Source organism: Ambystoma mexicanum, chromosome 4q, assembly GCF_040938575.1.
Source record: "Ambystoma mexicanum isolate Mex_15411 chromosome 4q, UKY_AmexF1_1, whole genome shotgun sequence".
NCBI classification, from domain to species: Eukaryota; Metazoa; Chordata; class Amphibia; order Caudata; family Ambystomatidae; genus Ambystoma; species Ambystoma mexicanum.
The window spans coordinates 78,963,150-78,986,529 of record NC_090928.1 but is presented as its reverse complement, the minus strand read 5'-3'; the positions used below and the strand labels follow the sequence as shown (position 1 = coordinate 78,986,529).

The 23,380-nt window shown below is 44.8% G+C and overlaps 1 protein-coding gene across 2 annotated transcripts in view; it reads left to right on the top strand.

Moving 5' to 3' along the window:
- TRMT11 (tRNA methyltransferase 11 homolog) overlaps positions 1 to 23,380 on the top strand; it is a 907,372-nt gene that overhangs the window by 704,229 nt on the left and 179,763 nt on the right. For both annotated transcript variants that reach the window (XM_069607505.1, XM_069607506.1), the window contains one exon: positions 16,920 to 17,051. In XM_069607505.1, coding sequence (XP_069463606.1) covers positions 16,920 to 17,051 — 132 coding nt within the window. The remainder of the gene's footprint in view (positions 1 to 16,919; positions 17,052 to 23,380) is intronic.

The window sequence follows — 23,380 nt, the reverse complement described above, 5'->3', positions numbered from 1 at the left end:
CACGGCAAATAACTGACTCCAGTGTCACGATTGAAAAATCTTGGACCATACATTTCAAAGCGCAAGACAAAAACGCCAAAGCGAACACTGCTAATATGCTTTGGAATTAAACAGGAGATATTCCAGTATCCCCTTGAGCACCAACGATGGTTCCGTATGAACTTACAAGTTCCATCACGCAAAAATGAGGTTGCGCATCTGATATAAGAGACCCTAGAGAGTCGACCAATACCTGTCTGACAGATAAGGCGGTGAAAAATGTCCACCTAACCGCGCGAGCACAGAGCTCGATATGGAGAACTCAATGCTGATGCAGGAAATAGTGCACATGACTGTACAGCTGGAGAACAGCCTGCACCACAAACACCAAGCCAAACTCAGAAACTCGCACAGAAGGTGGGTTAATGCTCACAAATAAAGGATCTATAAACAAAGCACTTTGGAAACAAATAGACCTGAGAACAGACCCCTCAGAACAGCATTGCCCGGCTCACGGCATCCTGGTAAAGAACTAGACCTAAATTCCTCTTTACATTTTGAACAACCTGAGAGCACCATGAATGGTCAACAAGGAAACAATAAAAGGCAATGTGATGACGATCCAAGTGCACTTTTGTCTGAGCAGGCGACCTTTCAACTTCAAGCAAAATATAATGTTGGCATTTCAATATCATTGGCCCCCTTTACCAAATGATAAGACCCTCAGTGATGCGCACAAAGATCAAGACACTTTATTGGATATGGCCAATACCAAATTGCTACATATTGAAAACATCACTGTCGGCCTCGAGAAACAGATGGATAAAGACGCGATTATATGGCTGAAATTGGAGCAAACCAGAACGTGCAGATGGAAGAGGCCAAAGAAATTCTAAAATGGGGCAAATACCCACAAACAAAGCACTGCACAATGGACAAAAACAAGCATGCAGTAGTAGTTCATCAACATCAACTGTACACACCCAACTGGGTCCCAATGAAGAACACTGTAGTCAAAAACCGCCACAAGTTGGGTCACATGCACAAAAAATGTGATGAAGGACGTCACCTCTCAGACCCAGCTTAGCGAACAACAGACTCACTCACTCAGAGGGGGATCTCCAGATAGAATCTACTGACACATTGCTAAACCAAGATCATGCCACTGCAACTCTATAAAAGCACCAAGTGATAGATCCCACAGAAACAATTGAAATTGCCGACCTTACGGAAAATGAAGAGGAGACTTTAACTGGACTTTAACTGGACAGAATTACGAAAACTTCATATCAAGAAAAGCAAGAAAAAGGATGTCCAAGAACAAACAAGTGGAGACCAACAGAAAAGAAAAAATCAAACCAAAAAAAAAATCTCTTAAACCGAACACATGTGGATTCATTCAAAATCTAAAAGGAGTGGAAGAGACTCGAGAGAAGGAAAGAGAAGTTTCAGAGAAAAAATTAAACAAATCCATACAAAGTGCAGGACAATCCAACGAAAACATTGACAAGAAATATGGTCTAAATAATCATCTGACCAGTTAAATGAGGCAATTGAAGATGTATCACATCAAGCCACTGCCTCAATACAAGATCTGTGTACTCTTGGTATATAGCATGGAAGAACAGCACCCCGGCCCAATTAAGACACTGGCGGAGGAGGCATTAGCCAACCAAGTATCACTCGAGGTCATACAAGGCGGAAGTCAGAATATCCCAAGTTGTATGAAGAAATCAGGCTATGACGATACAACCTTTCTCACGTTGGCTGACAAGAGAAAACGGCTATGCTACAAATTGTCAAGTCAATACAAACCAGTGGAAATGAGGCCAATGGCAACAAATATTGAGACTACAATATTCCATGGAACGCGTTTATCAACCTTGGTAGCCGAAAGGCAGCTGCTGAGTATAGATAATAACAATCTCCAGAGGATCCAACTATCCTTGGCAACAAAGCATGATAGTAGGCCTTCACGAAAGAACCCTTTGATAAACCATAAAGCTCAAAAAACGTAATCTTAAGTAGATTCTAATGGCAAAGAAACTAGAATCATGGTACAAGAAGACACGCTTGAAAGATATACCAACCTATACTTGCAAAGAAACGAGCATATAAATGACGATTTGAAAATGAATCGTTCAGACATCTTAAAGTTGTTCTACCATATTCCTATGTTGAGAACAATGGATACAAGAGATATTCAAGCAGTCTCCTTTCCGATACCGCTCAAATATGACTTAGCATGCATAAAGATTGAGTCTAAACGAATTGGTCAATTGCTTTTGAAGTGTGCAGAAAAAATGTGGCCGCTTGGGTTTGACATAAGTATGCGCGGCAGATCTTTGTAAATCTAACCAGATACATCAGGGAAACAAACGAGAAAAATATACCCCACAGTGCTCACAAAATAATCAAAACAAGTATGTTTTATCCCAGCCAGAACAAATACATCACACACATGAACCGATTGAGACGAACAACAGAACCTGCATGCAAGTAACATTCCAAACACAACAGGAACGAATAATGGCACTATTAGCATGCAAAGCAACTTCAGGAAATCAAATCTTGAAGGCTCAAATTGGGTTTGGCTTGCACAAGCCATCAATAACACAAACTAGAATAAGGTGCCCTTGTGAAATCGATCATCATTATAGGTTCTTAGAACACGAGGGGGCATAAAAACGTATTTAGTACGAAAGGATAGCTCAGTGGCAACGTGTTCGCCTTAGAAGCAAGACGACATGAAGCACACAGGTTGTTCGATCCCCGGGTCCGCGCGTAGAAACCTCTGGGTATTTAAGCGTGTTATAAAAACGCAACTAAGACAATAAAAAAACAAATTATGGAACTAAAAAAAAACTGTAACAGGTCCTCGATGCCCGTGGGCTGTGTGAGCGCTTTAAAAATGCAAATAAATAAATATACAAACATGGAGGCACAATGTGGGTTCGTAAGAGGAGTGGGATGTTCATTAAATCTGTTTCTACTCCGCATACTAAAAACATACATCGCTTTAGTAGATTTTGCCAAGGCTTTTGAAGGCAAAGCATGAACATTACTTGGGTCAAAGCTGACCTCATGGAAATGCCCGTAAAACATCCTAGAACCCATAATGGCTCTGTAAACAGATACAATTCAGATAAGACTGAATTGCGATGGCTTGCTTGCTGACCAAGAACATTAAAACATCCAAAGGCCTCAAACAAGGCTGTCCCCTAGCCTCCAAGCTTTTTAAGCTGTTCATATCAGATATGCACCTAACACTCTGAGAAGATGCATCGTTTTTCGCCAGAATACATGGGCAAAGACTAGGGAGACTCTTATACGCTGACAATCTAATGTTATTAGATCAGACCAAAATTGGCCTGCAAAGGAAATTATATCTCCTGAACGTCTATACTGAACAGAAAGGCTTAAGAATCAATGCTGCTAAAACAACAATATTGACCTTTGAAGCATTGAAAGGAAGATCACAAAAGAAAAAGTACAAATGGTATTTAGCAAGCCAACCTTTGCTACAAGCATCAAAAGCAAAGTATCTAGGAGTGGAAATCAACTTAAGTAGAAGCGATGTCAACCATTACATGGTCATAAAATCAAGGATCCGTGTTTTAACAACTCAATGCAGGATAATCCACCGGAAGTATGGCAAGTACTCGTTGATTCCGATATTTTATTTTTATAAACCGAAAGTGTGGCTGATAGTCCCATACGGAGCTGAAACAGCCCTACATCTGTTTTAGAAAATTTGGTCCACAATTGAGGGGCACTTTGTGGAAGGTTAAGAATTTTCTTCCAAAAGTCACCCTGTCCAACTCATCCGGCACAAACTGGGCCTGCGTTCCCTATTAGCAGCCGTTGAGTGGAACGCGCTGTCATTGTTTTGAAAAAACGTACTTAAAGAATCTGCAATCCAATTTAACATCCTAAAATGTGAAGATCAGCAAAGTGACCCGATAATATAGGTTTGGTCCAAAATCTGCGTGATGCTGATGACAAACGCCGAAATTACAAAAGAACTACTTATTAACCCTCACGCTGCAAAAATAAATGTGGATTCGTGACTGGATTAGAACAGAAGACTCCAGATCAAAAATAAAATTGCAGTCTTTTGTTGTAACAGAAGTGAAAGCCCTGAACAAATTGCCTGGTTACCGAAGCAAGTTTCCTAGTCCCATCTATAGATCTCTATTTATGCGCTTTAGGCTAAATCTTTTTCGTACTAAAGAACTATTGGCCTCAAGAAAGCAGCTAGAGGAAAACAACCAACTATGCCGTCTTTGCAATGAAGATAAGGAAACATTGAAACATGTGGTACTAGCATGCAAGCAGCTTGTGTCCCTGAGAACAAAGTACCTTGGGGCTTTTGTAAATGACTACCGCGTGAAGAAAGTTGATGTGTGGTGGTCTCTGCTGGGGAAAAGTAAAAACTGCAAACTAATTGTGACTTTGGGGAAAATGCTTGAAGAGATTTACTGCTTGGATACATGGGCTGTGCTACTTTTTAAGTAAAGTGTTGAAAGACGAAAAAGTCAAAAAGGTGACATTCACATAGTCCTAAAATCTGCAAGTCTTAAGCAGATTCGTCCTTCAATGTTCATGATTCATTTTGAATGTATAATGATTGTATATGATGAACTGTATAATATTAAATTGTAAGTAAGCTTATGGCAAAGGTTTGTAATAAACCACATGCCTAAAATAAAACAATTTAAAACAATCAGGCACCCCTATAAGTGATTCAGTTCATAGTGTGCACTATTCCAAAACAGTCTCATTCATGGTGTAATGGACTAGTGTAGATCATATATAATAGTGAACTTTCATATTCACCATACAAAGTAGCAGATGTTTGAGAGTATTGGTTACATATGCAAACGCTGTTGCACCCTGGCATGCTAACACTTCACACCCTCAACACATTTAAACATGTGCTGCAAAAATGCCACAAAAATAAAATATCATTGTTTGAGCCACCAAATATCCCATTCTATGCTGGAGTATTCTAGGGGCGGGAGGGGTTGTCTGTCTTTTACAAGAATATATTGGGACCCTAAGTCCCTTCCCACGGCCTGCTGGCAGTTGACACACTATTTAGGTAGGCATTTTTGGATCCATGCTGAAGGTTATATGAATAAGGGCATAGGGGAGGGGGTATCATGCGCTATTCTACCCCGCCAGGCCAAGAGGACATGGTGGGGGAGGGGGGGTGTTGGATTGGGGTAAAGGAGAATTGTGGCAAGGGGTAGTGGATGGAAGTTGACCACAGGGTAAAAGGTGATGGGGGAGTGGATCGAATAGGAAGGGGGAGCAGAAGGGAGGAGAAAATCACTCAATTGATGTTTCCATGCTACTTTTCATCCTTCCCTTTTGCTTTGGGTTTGTGCTTTTTTTATAGCTCAGTTAATGAACACATGTTGAATGAGTGTACATAACTCCAATTCTTAGGGCGTGATTAAGTGAGATTCTCTTCTGTCTTTTGTTCAGCGGAAGAAGGTGTACAGTTTTCATGGTGTGGCAATAGTTTCTCTTATAGGGATTGGGGGAGTAGATGGAAGATAGTAGTGAATGGAGGTGAAAGGATCAGGGGAATTTATGGAAGGAGACAGAAGAGTGGATGGGAGAGGAGAATATTTTGGAAGGGGTACAGGAGAACCTGTTATTTTGAAGTGATGAGCGGATAAGTGGACAGCAGAGTTTCCATAGGGCGATAGCTGCAGGAGCTTTCACCGCTGAAGGGGCATTTCTTTGTGAAATGTATATTTGTGAGTGTTAATGTCTCCCTCTACATCTTATGTCCTTATCCCACTGATTGGGTGACGTTACACATGTCACCCAAAATAAGTGTCAAATCTAGAGATCCTGGGCAAATCAGTATGTCGGCAAAACTTGCTGAGGTGATAAAGATGTTTCCAACCAGTCATACCACTAAACACACTCCAATAATAGAAAAAGACAAACTGAACAACATTCAGTTCATCATTGCCGCACTCATTGGAACATTAATTCACCCTAACCTAATCTCCGCCTCCCACCCCACCCTAATCTCTGCCTCCAAGTCCCACCTACATAGGGCCCCCTGTCAATCCTGCCCATGTAGCCCTTTGTCAGAAATCTGCCACTGCGTTGGGTGTGTGATTCTGATCAGTTGCCTGACTTTACCTGCCTGACTTTATCTGACCCCCTTGTATTGGGACATGTCAGTTAAACGGCTCTGGTGTTAGTCCTGTGTCGTGCAAAGTGTTTGGGTCGGAAAAGGGGAGGCAGTGTTTTTGTATGTCCTACGTGGTAGAATAGGGAAAAGGTGTTGAAAGGAGGAGGATACCACGTCTCACTCGTCAGTGTCCCACTCCCCGAGGACTCCCCATCCAGGTGATCCTCCCTCACTGGTCCACCCCAGAAACTGGATCCAATAGTGATGGTTGTGTCCTCGTTACCTGGATGAAAGATACCCGGGGACTAGCTAGGGAGACACCTTTGGGTTTTTCACACTGTGCAGAGGAAGTAGCCAGGGCTTAAACCCCTTTTGAAGACTTTTCCTTGAACATGCACACCATGGGGGAGGACAACCAGATTGACTAAGGACAGGGGCCCAATCCAAGGAGACGGAGGATAATGGGGAGCAGCAGGTAGTGGGAAGTGTAGGTTTTTCGTGTGAGGTCAGAGGAAGACGAATGTGGAGGTCAGCTGGGGGAGGGGGATAGCAACAATCCCAAAACTAAGACATCATACATCTTTAGCTCTTAAACATTTGCCCTAGCTTCTTGTGAAGGATCACATCACATTACAAAATGACATCCTAGACCCCTTTCCAATCAGGCTTTCACATAAAGCTTGGCATGTAGTCTGCCCTTCTCACTATCTGGGAATGGCATACTGGCCAATGCAAATAATGGACAGATGTCCCGATTAATAATGCTGGACCTCACATGGATCAGACTTTCAATTGGTTTGAATTTTCTCTTCTGGTGAGCAAATGGTTAACATTAGCTTTTACTTAAGTACCTATTGACCTAAATTGCGATGTACCTCAAGGGTCTCTATTATCCCTGCTTCTTTTTTAATATTTACAGGCTAGGAAGGCCCAGGGGAGACAAGTGAGAGGGGGAAGACGAGTGAGTGGGGCAGCCTTCAGTACCTTTTTAGAGCCTTCAATAAAAAACCTTATGCCTGCTCTGTGAGTTGGTGTGTTCTTGAGGCCTTCTGTGATTATTCATCCCTCCTCTGGAAGTGACTCCCACTTAGATGATAGAGACTCCAAACGTGGTGGAAGTCACTATCCATCCACCTACCCCAGGACACGAACACCATTCTAGGGCATGTAGGGTGCAAGGTCAATGTACACCCTTTAATCGTGGCTTACTTGGGTTCTGACCATAGGTATGCCCAATCTCTTGTGAAGACTAAGAAGAGACGAGTGAACCAGCCCACTGGCGGAGCGTCCCTGGAACAGCCAATCGCTGATGAGGCCGAACAGGCCGCGCAGAGCTTAACTGCGCCAAAGAAGCCAAAGAAGATGTGTTTGGGAACGGGCGCAACAAGAATGCCAGTGTCGGCAGTTGGGATGGTGGCGTGCACCAGGAAGGTGCAGAGGCACAGCTACAACTGTATTGGCTGACTGAGCAGCCTCAAGAAACTGCGAGAACGAGGGGGCAGACTCTCGGAGGGCCACAGCGGAGCCCGGCTGAATGGTCACATAAGCGATTTTGTACAGGCCAAGCTACAGTTACCGATGTGGAGCCGAGACAAAAAGCTGCATAAGCAACTCTGACAAGAGAATAGTGGACCGGTCTCAATGCTTCTTTGGTAGAGCACCGCTCAGTGATATCCAGTATGTAGAAGCTCCAGATGATAAGCAGGTGGGTGAAAGAGAGGAAAACGGAGAATCAATAACCCAGAGCAGGGGAAAGATTATTTGTGGGATTGACAACAATAAAACCTTTATAATGTCTCGTCGTCCAAGTCCTGATTCTGACCTGTCACAGGTACCACCTTTATAATATTTTGAATTCTGTTTCTATTCTTGTGATGCAAGTGGTTCCCTTCCAAGTTTCACTGCACGTAGTATTGCAAGACTCCTATTCCGTAGACCTAGTCAAGGCCTCTTGGCATTCTCGTTTATAAATTCCCTCTGTATTAGGAAAAAGCTACCACATGATCCTATACAATTTAGATATCATTCCTATGAAATATTCTGCCAAATGTATAAATAGTAGCTTCTGCTTTTACATGTGAAGAGTGGTGGAGCCAGAGGCACAATTGACATTATCTAAACCTCTCTGATTCCGTAAAGTTCCCTTTTCTATATTTAAAGTCCTTGTTTAAAAACATTTTTAAAAAATAGTGTCCCACTTTTAGAAATCCCACACCACCCTCCCCAGCCCAACTTTTAAAGCCTACATCTTTAGTACCTAGTGACTGGCTTCCTGTTATGGGATAGTATGGGGGACACATGTTATTATTAGGAATTGTTAGAGGGACTACAGAGAAGTCCTTTTCCTTTAGGCCATCACTATTAGCCGGGTTGAAAATGAGATAGTAGGGTGTCCCAGATGCCACACAAAAAATCACACAAAATCACTGAGTCATAGAAATAGTACAATGGTTTTATTTTTATTTTATTTTTCTTTGTGGGGCCTAGGATCCTTCCTACCTCCTTACCTCCCTCCCTCTCTCTCTCGTCTGTATCTCCCTAGCCCTGGTTAATAATTGTGAATGTTGGTCCCCTACTGTCTAGAAGCTGTCTTTATATATAAAGCTGAATGTATGTATGTGTGTGCGTTTGTCCGGCTATACAAATCCACACTGTTGAACCCACTGCTACCAAATTTTGCATGGATTCCTCATTTGTCTGGGGGAAGATTGTAGTCTGGATGCAAAAAATACACTCTGTGTACACGCTCATTTACTGAGGCTCACACCGATTCGCTACAGTAGGTAGTAGGAGGAGGCAAAATTTGGAAAAGAGTCTGAAGCTAAATGTTCGATGTTTGGGTTATTCCTTTGAAATGTATTACAACTGTATGCAGTTCGAAAGTATTTATTAAACATTTTTAAAGGGAATAAAAAGAAAACGATAAAAATGTTATCAAGACCACTCCAAATATGGGAAATGGCAAGGTTACAGTTTGCTTAAGTTCATTCACGAGAAGTGAGCACAATCAATCCATCTTTCTTGAACATTTTCTCAAATGTGCTCAAGCCATTAAGTGACTGAAACATGCCGCACAAAAAACGAACTTCAATTGGAAAAGCTCCAGCTGATGCAAAGCGAAAATCAATATCGAGAGCTTCTGAAACACAACAAAAAACAGCAGCACGACTTGCCGACCAGAGGACAAGAGCCACTTTCTCCAAGGCTAATGAGATTCCAGAGCAAACTGAAGCAAGACTTGCCGACAAGAGCAACATCCTCCAGGTCACTTGAGAAACCACTCTGTCAGGACCTGGGCAACGCCGGTACTCCAGCTAGTAAGCTATAAATTGCCCTCTGGGTATCTAATCTCCCTCCATGACTTCCTAACTGCCCTTACTCTGCTTCCCCCTCCCACTACTCCCACTGCTACTCTCCCTCCCCAGTTTTTCTCCCACCCTCCCCCGGCTGCTCTGCTCCCTCCCCCAGCTGTACTGCCCCCTCCCCCAGCTGCTCTTTCCAGGCTGCTCCCCTCCACCCCCCCACACCCCAAAATAAAACGTGGTTGTTGACCCTCCTGAATGGAAGAAATTCCATTGAACAGGTTATTTGACCCAATTTCGGTCTCAGTAGAGTGGCTTCCACACTCCTTTTCAATTTGTAAAACTTGGGGTTTCACCCTAAGAAACCAAGGGTAGTACAGACGTGGACCTCTTGCTAATTGTGCCTTAGAGTGGCTTGGCCTCACCTCACTGAGGAGGCCCAACAAGGCAGAAACGTGTCTGGGGCTGCTGAGGGTACTCTTTTTTCAAAGGAGAATTGCGTAGCATTTCGGTGCTTGACTGCCCTTGTGGGTGGGACAAAGACTGATATGCAAATTGATATTTCTACTCTGTGAAGGCTGCAGTGAGCTAAAACATGGTTGTAGACCCTGCTGAGTGGAAAAAAATCCATAGAATAGGGTATTTGACCCATGATCGTTCTCAGTAGCTGGTCTCCCACACATCTTTTCAATTAAACATGTAAGCCCTTCTTATTTTGAAAAATGCTTGCTTCCAAAAAGAACCAGCATTTCTCTCCTCTAAATTTCAATGCCATCCCAATCAGTCTTCATTCAGAACGTTTTAATCTTGTTTTGCCTAAAATCTGCTTGCAAAAAAGGGGTAGATGGTCCTTTTCCCACACAGGCTGTGACCTTAAATTCTCTTCAGAAAGAGACACCCTTATGGACACAAGTTAACAAGCACTCTTGAAATAATTTTAAACTGAACCAAACTCCCCAGTCGGTCTGCCAACGTTTCTTCACATTTCTTCTTCACCAACACCCACATCAAAACATTGGCTCTGGGACTGTGCTGGGACCGGGGTGTGCGGAGGCCACGCACACTGGTGGTAGCAGGTTTGGGGGGAGGCATGGGATAGTGGTGGGAGCAGGGTGGGGAGAGCCGAGGCACTTGGCTAGGAGTGGGATGAGGCAGCCCAGAGACTGTGATGGGAGCAGGTGGGGGAGCCCAGGGACTATACTGGGATTACGGTACGGAGATGGCGCGTGATAGTTCATTGCCATTTGGCCTAGTGTCCATTTGGCATTTTTGAGGGGTGGGGGCCGTCATGCACACATTTTGCTCAAGGGAGGGCAGGCTGAAAGTTTGAAGACCACTGCCCTAGATCATGCTAGATAAACATTACATCATCAGTCAATTGTATGATCTTTCTTCATTACTCTTTTGTAAGGCACTTGCTCCCTGCACTATCCAGTCTACTGTTTGTTACTCTGTTTCCGATAGAGCTACTGTGTCCTCAAAGAATACAAATGAGTATTACCCATCTGGTGCTTTGCATGGGGTAGGGGCAGTAAGATGAGCATTGACTTTGTAGCTTTTGCTTTTCTCAAAGCTGATGAGTGGATCTGTTGCAAGAGTAGGGGGGGGGTAGCTGGGTTACAAATGGGGAGAGCTGACTTTTGGATAAGGAAGTGATTGTGCAAGATGACTGAGGAGGGCAGGAATGTCTTTTCATCAATGACCAATGTTTATACTCTTATAAACAACATTTAACATATTGTGCTTTATTGTAATAGATAAAGAAGCCATTCAACAGGTTTGCATTGCTGTACAGGATCCTCGAGACATTTTGTAAAATACTGAAATGCTTTTGGTGTTTTCCCAAGATACACTGCCATTATGCCCATGCACACCAATTGTCAAGGCCATGGGACACAAATTAGCCCTACTCTGTTGTTCCTACTTCAGAAGTGTCATGCAGTGGGGGTCAGAGGGGAGGATTATCTTGAAGATGTGGGTTAACACCTTCAAAGGCATCTTTCCTGTACATTTGGAATGCAACTCGTGAAAAATACACAAATAATTAGCATTAATATTTGTTGGAGAGGCACATAATCAAAGGAAAAACACATTGGTCATTGGTCATTGGTCATTGACACATTGGTCATTGTTGGGCATACTTGGAAATCAGTTTATTTCGGACCGTTACATAAAGCATCGCAGATATCACATTTAATAAAACACAAAGTTCTTATGAACACAAATCACAAATGTACCAAAATCAGTCTAAAACACACAACATAGTAAAAAAATTGCATCTAGATCCACTCCCTCAATTATCACATTAGTCTGCACAAACTTCGTGCATGAACAGCAGCTTAAAAATAACACCCAAAATCAAAAACAAAGACATATGCTGTGGAAAGATTTGCCTCAATATCAAATGACCGTTCCATCAGTTACTTCCTATGTGATCTGCCTCAACCTTCCCCAATCATACAAACTTACAATATCAGTTTGTTTGCACTGGCCTTACATCAGCCTACACAGCGGACAGAAGCAAAGTTCGCCTCAGTAATGCTTTCTGTAGGAAATTAGCAAGACCAAATAGACCACAGGCTTTGTTGAGGTTTGCAGAAACCCAAAAGCCCATTGACAAGACCTAATCTCACTCTCTGGTAGGGTGGTGAGTAGACATTTAGCCTGAAAATCATTAAACAAAAAGGGCAAAGCAAGATAAGGTGCAGTAGCATCGCCTGGCCACCACACATGCATCTACAGTTTAAATCTCTCCATCGATTTGAGGTCCAGAGCAGAGTGACTACCCCCATGGGTAATAAGTTCAGTCTAGCTTTCGTCACAAATGCTCTCTGCAGCAGCACTGTCACTACATGTAAGTAGTCTGGCCGTTCCTTGGGGCTAGTGGTAGATGAGCCCTGATCAGAGTGTTTTGCTGCATCTCATCTTCTCTATGACACACCAGGAATTGCATTGCCAGATCTTTGACCTGCGTCTTATGAAAATGACACTGGAAATCATTGTGCGTACTTGGAATGGTGGGGCGACTATATAGAACATGTGTTAAATGTGACATTTGGAGGGATAATGGCGCCTGAGTTTGTAAGTTCCCCTTCAACCATTGGAGGCCTAAGAAGGATTTAACCTGATACTGGGTAAATGTACAAGTATGTGCATTGGCCAGTTTCACTAGACTAATGACCCTCTTCTCAAATCAAATGACTGAATTGGGAAAAAGTTACCATGCAAATTTTCCTTTTTTGGATGCCATTTTTGGTTTTGGTTGGCAAATCATTTAGCGTAAAATAAAAAAGTGGGCTGTTTATTATAATAATTCTTTATGCAATATAATGGGTTGTGGTTCTGTTGTCTTGCGGATTGGGAGGGTTGCATGAAATAAAGTGTAGTGATCATCTTGGTGTGTGAAACTTTTTCAATGTTTGGAGGGGCTATAGTGCCAGACTTCACATTTAACCTGTGAGCATTCATTGCATTGGAGGACGTACACTAGGTAAATGTACAGATTTAGGCCGATGACATCCTAGCTAGTTCCTCTAGACCAGGGATCCCCAACGTGTAGCTCGGGAGCAACATGTTGCTCGCGGCACCCTAAATTGTTGCTCGCCAGTTGCTCTGGGCCATTGTGTGGAGGCCTAGAAGGAGGTGCTGAATGGATGAGACCTCAGTAGCACTGTAGTCAATACAGAGTCCCGGACTGTGCAAGAATGTTGGCCAATGAGCTGCTGTGTTTCCAGCTGGCTTATTTTTATACATGCAAGATTTGTGTTTGGTGCCACCATGCACATAATTTTACATAAATGTCCTTACTAGTTATGGTAGTCTCATTGCTAAAACCCTGTCATCTCCAGTTACTTTACCCAGCTGATAAATGTATTAATGAGTACATTATTTGAACCATGTTTGTGTCATGGAGAAAATTGGCCTATTCCGTTCCTTGGTACAGCTAGTATGAGCATAGTGGACAAGGAGGTGGTGTGCATACCCAACTTTCCTTTATTAAATAATGTGCATGCACACTTTCTGTACAAGTGAGGTTTGTGTTTGATGCCACCATATTTATCGACAACATTCATTTTGGTGTCACCTGTATTTATATTACATAGTGTCCTAGTGGGAAAATGGTAATCGTTTGATACTGTGCCCATCTGGCACATGGTTAATGGGCAGATACGGTAATTGTATGCCCACATTTTTCATAATTAATTTTCCCTGTATTCCAATCCAATTAAGTTATTGTTAACTTAAGGCAATTTTTTATGCCATTTTGAAACTATAAATCTGACCAGCAGTGTACACACCCCTCATTAAATCATGGTTCAGTTTTCTTTTTGAGATTCTACATTCTGCATCGAACCATGGTGCATCCCTTTCTATAACTTGGAGCTCCTGAACTTGGGGGCATGGTTTGCCAATAGCTAAGTCCTGGATAGTTTCTCCTAAAGACTCAAACAAACTCACTCTTTCCTTTGTGGCCTCTGAACTGTTCAACAGTTTTAAGAGAATATCTTTATTTCTTGTGAATTAGTAATTCCTTCCAATGCCTCCTTTTCGAGCGTAGGCATCGCCAACCAGCCGCTCTGGCTGTCAGATATCTTCTTCGTGGTGCCTACCCTGGACATTGGAAAATGAACTCCAGAGGATTGTGTTTACTCTTTGTTCAATAAGAAATGCAACATTTCATAACATTCCTGAAGAAAAAGAACATCCATAATACAGTCATCAATGACTGTGGAACAGTATTGCTGCTCTTGTATGCTTAGGAATGCACCATTTTCCATTTAAGATCGCATAATTTCCTAGGCAGAATCTCAGTAGACCTGAAAAATCAGTGCCCCGTTTGTGGCCCTTTTTACTGTTCATAAATTTGCACTAATATTTTTCTCAGGAACCTGAAACCCCTGGTAATGTTTACTTACTCCTACTCTATTTTTGAACAGTTGGACTGGTGCTATATGTCTAAAAATGTACTACTGACCACTCAATCTCCTCAACATTTCTTGTAAATCACTAAACGTCAAATGAAGTTAAAGGCCTTCCACATTTCCTTGACTAGAATAACACGTGGTCTAGATAACTATTAAGTACTGCAAATTAAATGTGCTATACATAGTTTTAACTTTTTTACATTTCTAATTTGTGTTGCAAACAATTTGTCCGCCAACTGTGCGCCGACATGTTCTGTCGAAAAATTGATGTTGCTCACCATTTAATTTGATATGCCAATTTTGCTCATTGCACACAAAAGGTTGGGGACCCCTGCTCTAGACTATGGATGCCTGTCCTCGGAATGTTTTATGTACTGTTGCAGATGGTACAGGAGTCATTCAGAAACCTAGTGATGGTTCGAGGATTTGTATTCATTTGTCAATGGGCCATATGGACGTCCCCCTCTACCGACTTCACAAAAAGCACTGCCTCCCAAGGGTCCCTAGCCTTAGGATAGTAAATAACTAATGTTAACCCCCCTACTGTCTAATCTCAATCTTAGTCTGAGCATGACGACCTAAAGGCAAATATGCCTTCTCTACCTTAACTACCGCCAAGACTTCCTAAGACTATCCCAACTCTATACAATGAATAGTGTTCTATAGGGATTGGCAATGCACCTTACAGATGCATTGATTGATTTGCTCTTTTGCTGGGCTAACGCACTGCTCTCCTTTCTCTTCACCTCGTACAACACTCCTCCTTCAACTCCATCACAGGTCTTGTATACACCTTCTAGGCCATGCCTCCGCCCTTTGATGTTACTCCACCCTCCTTCACAGTACAGATCCCTCTGCTGCATTACTACTGCTGCCTCTACCCTCCTACTACCTCCTCCGCACTACTGCCACTCCTATCCCTCCAACCACCTCCTACTCGGACACCCACCTTGCACCCAAATACACACAATCCACATTTACTCCTTACACTAACTTGCCACACTGCATTCCACACACTATCATGCACACTCGCAGCGCATTACCTTTGCATTCACAAAACAAATGCCTCACCTTCTCCATTACCCACTCCATGTTCCACTACACTTTTCTTTCTCCTATTCTTTGTCTGCTTCCTTCTCCTCTGACTTAACCAAAAAACCTACAACTTCCTGCTTCCTTTCTGAACTTGTATGTGCCCCCTCCTGCCATTGGTTCTCTTTCTCTGGCCTTGCCTTCCCCACCCTGAACGTTTTACAATCAGTAAAGTTTACACATAGTGGGCTAAGCCCCACCAACTTTATCTTACCGTGAAATAAGTATGGAGTCCTGGGATCCGGATTGTCCCATTTCATACTATAGGGTATTTGCCTCATCCCTCCCAACGTTAGTCCAGTCTTAGTGGGGGTCTGTGCCCCTCTTTAGTCCCTGGTGGTCTAGGGGTTCCGCCACCACCTGGCGGCTCTGTTTGTTGCTGCTGGAGGACATTCCACGGTCTGCCTTGCAGACATGTAGCACCATCCTTCACGTGGTCTCATCTTTCATCGGTATGTGTGAGGTGTTTTACGCTTGGTGTCATATGCTAGTTTTTGGGACCATTACGCAGTTATAGTGTGCTGTAGAGTACTTTTTTCTCTTCTGGTTTTCCCGGCTGCTCCGCGCTGGCATGCCGGCACGGGAAGAAATGAAAAGAAAAGTGGTGAGCGTTTTGTTTGGGGTTCATGGTGTGAGCAACAGGGTAACTGCACATATACTTGCTTGTTCAAGGAGGAAAGAATGGTTACCCTCTCCACTGCCCTCGTCATTGGGGTTAGGACTGGCTCTGGCTTTTCCTCTAGGCCTCCCACCCCTGGCTGAGAGGGGCTTTTATACCCTTTTGACAAGGCCAGTTTACTGAACTTGTCATAGTGCCTTCTGTGATTTGTTTGCATTCATAATATCATTTAATATCTCTGAATAGCTCCTGTATACTGCACAAACATATTTTTATAATGGGAGGAGGAAAGGTATTACTAAGATCATTGGTGGATTGGCTCGACCCCATGGCTCCCGCAGCTGCTTTATTTCCAGGAAAGTGTACAAACCGTTGCTCTACCAATGGTCTGGCTATGACATGTCTGAGAGCATCTGAACATGTATCCAAGATGCCAGCGTGGCCAATTAACAGAGCATGCATTTGCCAGGACAGTGACTTCTGTGGATGACCGAGACACTAAGGGGAACAATTATACAGTGCCTCAGTTATTTCTGTAGTTTCTACTGTATGTTTTTTGTCTTGTGCCATCTTGAGGATTGCCCCTCAAACTACCTAGAAAACCACTCATAAGGCAAAGGAAAGTGCCATCCAGGGATTGACTGAATGGTCAGATCGATTGGTCACCAGCAATGGGTGCATTATGGAAGCTGATTAATATACAATATGACATAGAGTATCTTTGTTTTGGCTTTTTCAGTTCATTTGTCAAGTTGTCTGTTTTGGGGCACTAACGTTTCGTTGATGAGAAATACTATCCTGTAACTTTTTAATAGCTTGTCAAAATGTACATTTTCTTTTAGTATGGATAACCACATCCCTGTATCGTCGAACTATCATCTAAGCGATATTTTTTCTGACCTGCTGAATTTTTCTGCGGAATACCTTAAACGAGGTGGAAGACTAGTGTACTGGCTACCTGTATACAGGCCAGAGTAAGTACACATATATTGAGATAGTATTTGTCTCTTTATTGATAACAGCCATGTCAGCTAACCTAATATCTGTGTATTCTAGAAAATGATATTACTGTTGATATTTTATGGTTCTAAAATGTATTTGACGAAAGTTGGCTTTCTGGCTGCTTTATTGAAGAACTGTAAATCACATATTGACTCACTACCCTGTTGTGCTTTGCTTGTACCAGTACTCTTAATGATGAGATTACATGACTTGCAAAATAATACCTTTTTTGTTAGTACAGAGTAACTCCTAGGAAGTAGTGAAACCTTTGGTACGTCTTTGCTTTTACTGCTAACAGGTCAGGGGTATCATCAGACATACAGATAAGTGGCATACTAGACACTTGAACTCCTTTTAAAATAGGCAAATACAGCAGACAATGGACAGTATAAATACAATCAACAAGTAATAGGAAACCGAGACACAAGAGCTTACCGCCCAGCTTCTAACCACACACCTCTAACTGTACTTTTGTACTAGTGGGATCAGGAGGGCAGTGTCACAGAATGGAGAACTACTGTGATCTGAAGATGAAACGTAAAAAGGCTTCTTTTGCATGACTTACTAGTTGCAAAGTATAATGAATGACAGAAAAGTGGTCCATTTTAGAGTTTGATTATACTTTTACTCACCTAAAAAAATACCCCCCATTAGGAGCCATAGGAAGCATTATCAGAGCAAATGATAGAGTCCAAGATTTGTGGGAAAGCTATCTGGTTTAGTGCTTCTCAATAAAGTCTTTGAAGGTAACTGTAAAGAGGGTAGTTTTACGTCATACTGAAACAAACCCTAGAGCCAATCCAATCCAATCCAATCGGATATTGGTATCCAGAAGACTTGTAGATACATTTCATATCACTGGTTTAGTGACTGTTACTCTGAAATGCATTAGTCATTTGGTTATCATTTTGTTTTGGTACCCAGTTGACAAGTAGAGCAAGACCTGGAAGGTGCATATCGCTGTACCATCCCTGCTTAGCCAACTGCCAGTCAATTGAGGTGCGTCTCTCGCTTGAGTAACTCACTGGTTTTTTTCAACAAAAGGAGGCCAATGTATATATCCCTGTGTTTTCTTCGGTTACTGTCTCAAAAGTAGGAGAATTGTCACCCCCCTTGCCTCAAACCATGAACTTGCCTGGCTGGGACCTGAGGAGTTCTTACTAGCAAATACTGTTCTTTCTTAAGAGCATCAGATCATCATTCAGGTGCAATGCATAAAATAAGCAGAGTCTTATAGCAATTTGCTATGCAATTCTTTTCATTTGCTACTTAAATTGACACTTGTGTAGCACAGACTGCTATTTAAATTACGGTTCAATGAAAGCACAGCTCTCCGTGCATTCCTCTTTACCTCCGGTCTCTCTGGCATCTTTTCTCTGTTCACTGGAAATTCATAGGGGTTAATGAGGCGAGAGCAGCAGTAATCATCTCCTCCAATCAGAAAGTGCCAAAGGCCTGTGTGAGAGTCCGAGGTGCGACAAGTTCTTTCTTTTGTAAATAATTGCAAACCAGATGTAAGCAGCACCATTGTTTTTGGATCCTGACCCTGGGGGTCGGAGAAGCGAGGGAGGATCACCTGGGGGTAGGGTCCTTTGAGGATTGGGAGTGGGATGCCCTTGGGTGAGATATGGCATCCCCTTTTTTTTAGTGACAGTCAACCTTACCCTCCCCCAAATTTGATAAGCTGTTAGAAGCCAGTTCCCCTCCTTATTCCACACACAACACCTGACAGTACTGAGACAAAGAAGAGGCAACTAAGAGTGATGAAGATTGCCCCTCTTCACCACTTGGGTACTTGGATGAGGAAGCTGCGTCCTGAATACTGGGAAGGCCAGGCATATGTGCCTAATTATGGTCCGTCAGATCCAATTGATCAGGCACACCTGCAGCCTGTTAGAAGGCTGCAGGTGTATAAAATGAGTGGCAGAGAGAAGAGATCCCGTAAGAAACCCTGCAGGATAGCACGCAAAGGGAAATTGCAGATCTTGCAAAAGAACCTGCAAGGACAAGTGTGAAGAAGAAGCAGGGAGGCAGGCGTGGCAGAGACCAGCAGGAGGCCCGGTCGTCATGGGAGCAGCCGTGGTGGAACTGGTTGCCACATCAGGCCACTGGCATACCCAGACCACAGAGGGCTCCGCCTGCTAGAAAGCCGAAGGGCGAGCAGGGTTCACATTGCCGGTGTTCCCAACCTGAGCGGATATAGCAGCAGAAGCCGCCGAGAGAAGGAGCAGACCGCTGCTGAGTGTCAGAGGGACAAACAGACACCGGGGTGCTGCGAAATGGACTGCAGGAAGTGCCCGTCCATATACTGAACACCAAACTATATGAAACGTTTACACTGAAATAAAACAAATGCCTATTGAACACTGTATAAGGAAACTTCCCATTGAAGTAACTGATCACATTGAATAGCGAACTTCATAACACTAACTTTGAGACAACACACGAGTGCAGTAAAACATTAATTTAATTAAGCAACATAGGAACGCTTTTGAACTCTGAACTGAAACCCAAATCACAGTAAACCTATGTTGCACAAGTTACACCTGACCTTACAGTTCACTACATTTAAGACTAAAGAAAACGTGAACAATGAACTTTAATGAGTGAAAGCAGTGTGGGAAGGCAACAACTTGGCGAAGGGTGTGTGATACATGGTGGCAGGGAACAAGGCAACCAAGGAGAAGCCAACGGAATATAAGACTGCATCCTAAAGCCAGGATGCCAGTACAGAAGAGTCAAGAGAAAGTAACTTGGCGCATAGGAGCCAGTCACAAACAACTTGTGTGTCGGGCTGAGGACCCTGACCTGTGGTTGGTGGGCCATGTGGTCTGAAAACTGCACCTAGACCACAGGACCCGGAATGGTGAGCGCTAAAGACACCACAAAACCAGCGCAACAAAACCACAGCAAACCTTTTAAAAAGACTAAGGTGATTGAAGTCTTGGGGAAGGGAATCGTGAGACTTGAGAAACATTACTTTCTTGGGGAAAGAGTCCTGAGACCCTTTTTGTTTTGCATTGGGCAATTTAACACTTGGGGAAGGGAACCTGTGAGAAACCTGAAGGTCTCTCACCCGCTAGTCCCCAGGAATGTGTCATCCAGGTGGCCAGTGTTGGTCACTGTTCTACCCTCTGTTGTTACATTAACGGTTCGTTTTATTATGTGTTTTATAAAAAGTGTTTTTATATAAAAACAAAATTCTATGTATTCATAAATTGATCATTTTTTTTGTATACATTTAGTATCATTCTTGTGGAATTGGTTGTCCGCTTGTAGTATTCGCGGTACAACGTGAATTGTCCTGGACTACAGAGTTGGGATAAAGAGATGGGAAGTTAATCTTGCTGTTTGTTGTGTATCAGATTGCTCTCCCGTGTTACAAGATTGACCCCCCGGGAACCAAAAATAGGGAGTACCCCTTTTTTCTTGACTGATCCAGGTGGCCAGGACATGGCCATCACTTTTGGATCCAGTTCCTGGGGGTGGAACACCGGATGGCGAGATGCAGTATCCCCTTCCGTGTAACACCTTTACCACATCCTACCAGATAGGATACTTAGGGAGTCAAACCCCACGCCCCCACCCTTTGCGACACAAACACTTTCTCACAGACAGCTCACTGTGAGTGAAAACAGACTAACACCTGAGCCATATACCTTACATGTCCCAATACAATGGTCAGGCAATTCTCCAGCATATGGGGTCTGGCATGGATTCACATGCTCATGAATATTCCCCGTCGTCCGTATCAGTTTCGTTTCTGATCTGTCTTTCTTAGTAGTAACCAATCACTGGTCTCTGGGTCATACTGCCCCCAGCCAATGACTGCCCTCTCCCTAAGCCCCGCCTCTGGCAGCCATCCTCAGATTTTTACCGCACGTTCAAGTGTTGGAAGTTCTCGTGCTATAGCTCTCGAGCTTTTTCTGCGTTTCGCACTTTTTCAAAGAGATTTATCTCATTTTTCGGTTAAATAGAGCCTCAAGCTCCACCGCTTCTACTTCCGATCAACGGGGACCCGTTTCGGAATCTTCTACGCCCCTCAAGGGCGAAGTTTTCGTCGAGCTACGCTTCTTTGAGGATTCCTGAAGTTTCTGAGGCCTACCTCGTGGACATGGGCCAGTAGAAAGGAAGCTCAACACCAGGCAAGCTGTTAAGGAACTGCCCTGGATGCAAGCCACAGAACCTGTTCAAGGAGGACGAGCACTCAAAGTGCCTCTACTGCCTTCATGAAGACAAATCGCACGTGGAGAAGGACTGTGCGTTTTGCATGAACATGTCGGAACGGACCATGAGGGACCGTCGGACCCGCCTCGCCAACTGGTTGGAAAGCAAGAGCCCAGCAGGTGAGAAGAAGAAGAAACCCGAGCGGTCTTCTAAGTCCTGTGAGGGCGCCCCGGCGACGCGGGCCCAACAGAAGGCAAAACACTGCAAGTCCGCGGGCACCGGGAGCGCCGAACTGTCGGGCTCCTCGGCTGCCAGGCAGGGCACACATTCACCGACTCCATCAACCGCGAGCCAACGCTCTGGCTCTGGGAAGAGAAAGGCAGAGGACCCGGCTAAGCTTCTGGAGAGGCCCCGGTCGATCTCGAAGGAACCGGCCGAAGGGGAACGAGGCAGTGACCCTCCCCCTAAGGTGAAGGCCTCAAGCGCGCCCAAGGTGGTGAAGGCCTTGATTCACCCGGCCAAGGCTTCTATTGAGGGTATCGCTACAGCCCTGGGGAAGCCTGTGGAGGCTCCCCCAGTGGAGGCGACCTCGGGGCCTAGAGTTTCCCTGCCCCCACGAAGGGAAGCCTCTTTTAAGCCTCTTTTAAGCCCATCGAGAAGACCCCCCTGAAGACCCCGGTGGAAAAAGAGGGGGGGGCGGTGGCCTTAACGGACACGACCTCCAAGGAGGGACTGGTCAAAGTCATAGAGGAGGCCCGTCCCCACGGGAGGGATCCCGACGAGGGGGACAACGAGAGCGAGGGTGACGACGAGGCTTGGTGTGGAGGAGGAGCAACCGTCGCGTCCGTCGCAGCCCGGGCACAATACAACTCAGCAGCCATTTTGACGGCAATCCAGTTCTTATGCACGGAGATAAGGACCAGGTTGCCTTTGCCTCCGACGGACGACCCGACAGAGCTGAGTCCATCGGGAAGCCCCCCTAACAAGAGGAGAAGGATCCATCCAACCCCGCCTTCTCGGCCCTTACGGCCCTCTCAGCCTTTGTCTACTTCCCCGACCCCTAGAGAGGACACGGGGACGGATACGGCCACGGCGGCGACGAATGACGATGGTGGTGACGACGGGACTGATCTCCCGTCGCCGATTCCTCAGGCGTCTCCTCCCGACGAAATTGGCTCGTTTCATGCCATGATCGCCAGGGCATCCGAGCTTTTTCAGCTCTGCCCCGAAGAGAAGGAAGGCTTCCTTTACCAACGGCATGAGGCCAAAAGAAAAACGGTCCTTGCGGTGCCGTTGTTGGATGACATCTGGACGAGGGACTTGCCCTCCTCAAAAACCCGTCCACGACACCTGCTAAGAGGGACTGGTACGGGAAGAAGTACAGGGTCCTCAATGCCGCCCCCTAGTGCCTTAGAGCGCAACCAACCTCGGATTCGGTCATTTCAGCAGCGACCAAGAAGAAAGCGGGGGGGCATCGGCCTCTACTTCCCCGCCGGACGGCGAGGGAAAGAAGCTGGATGCCATGGGACGACGATGTGGCCCGCTACGACAGGGAGTTGTGGTACAAGATTGCCCCCCTTTTGGACTTCCTCCCAGACGATAAGAGGGCAGAGGCCCTGGCAATCCTGCAGGAAGGTGAGGTGGCCTCTGACCACGCCATAACGGTGGCCACGGACATTGCCGACACCGGTTTCCGCTAATTGGGCAACAGTGTTGCCTTCGAAGGCGGGGGTGGCTCAAGGCGACAGATTTATGCCAGGATGTACAGGCCAAGGTTTTGGACATGCCCTTTTATGGAAACAACCTGTTGGGAAGACAGTGGATGAGTCCCTTCAGTCCATCAAGACTGACAAGGAGACAGCTCGGGCCTTGGGAGTTCTACAACAACGACGTCCGCCCTTTCGGAACTCCGGAGGCAAGCAAGGTGCCTCCAAGGGATTTGGCAGCAGGTCCTCAACGTACCGTCAAGCGGCCCGCTCCTCATCGCAAGAAGCCTACAGGGGACGAGGCAAGTCAGGAGGACCTCGTCGTCGTCGCCAAGGTGGCGGCCAAGCAAGACTGAACCGGCCGTGGTGTCGGGCCCCCACCGAAGCACCCCGGTGGGAGGGCGGCTGACGAGGTTCGTCAGTGTGTG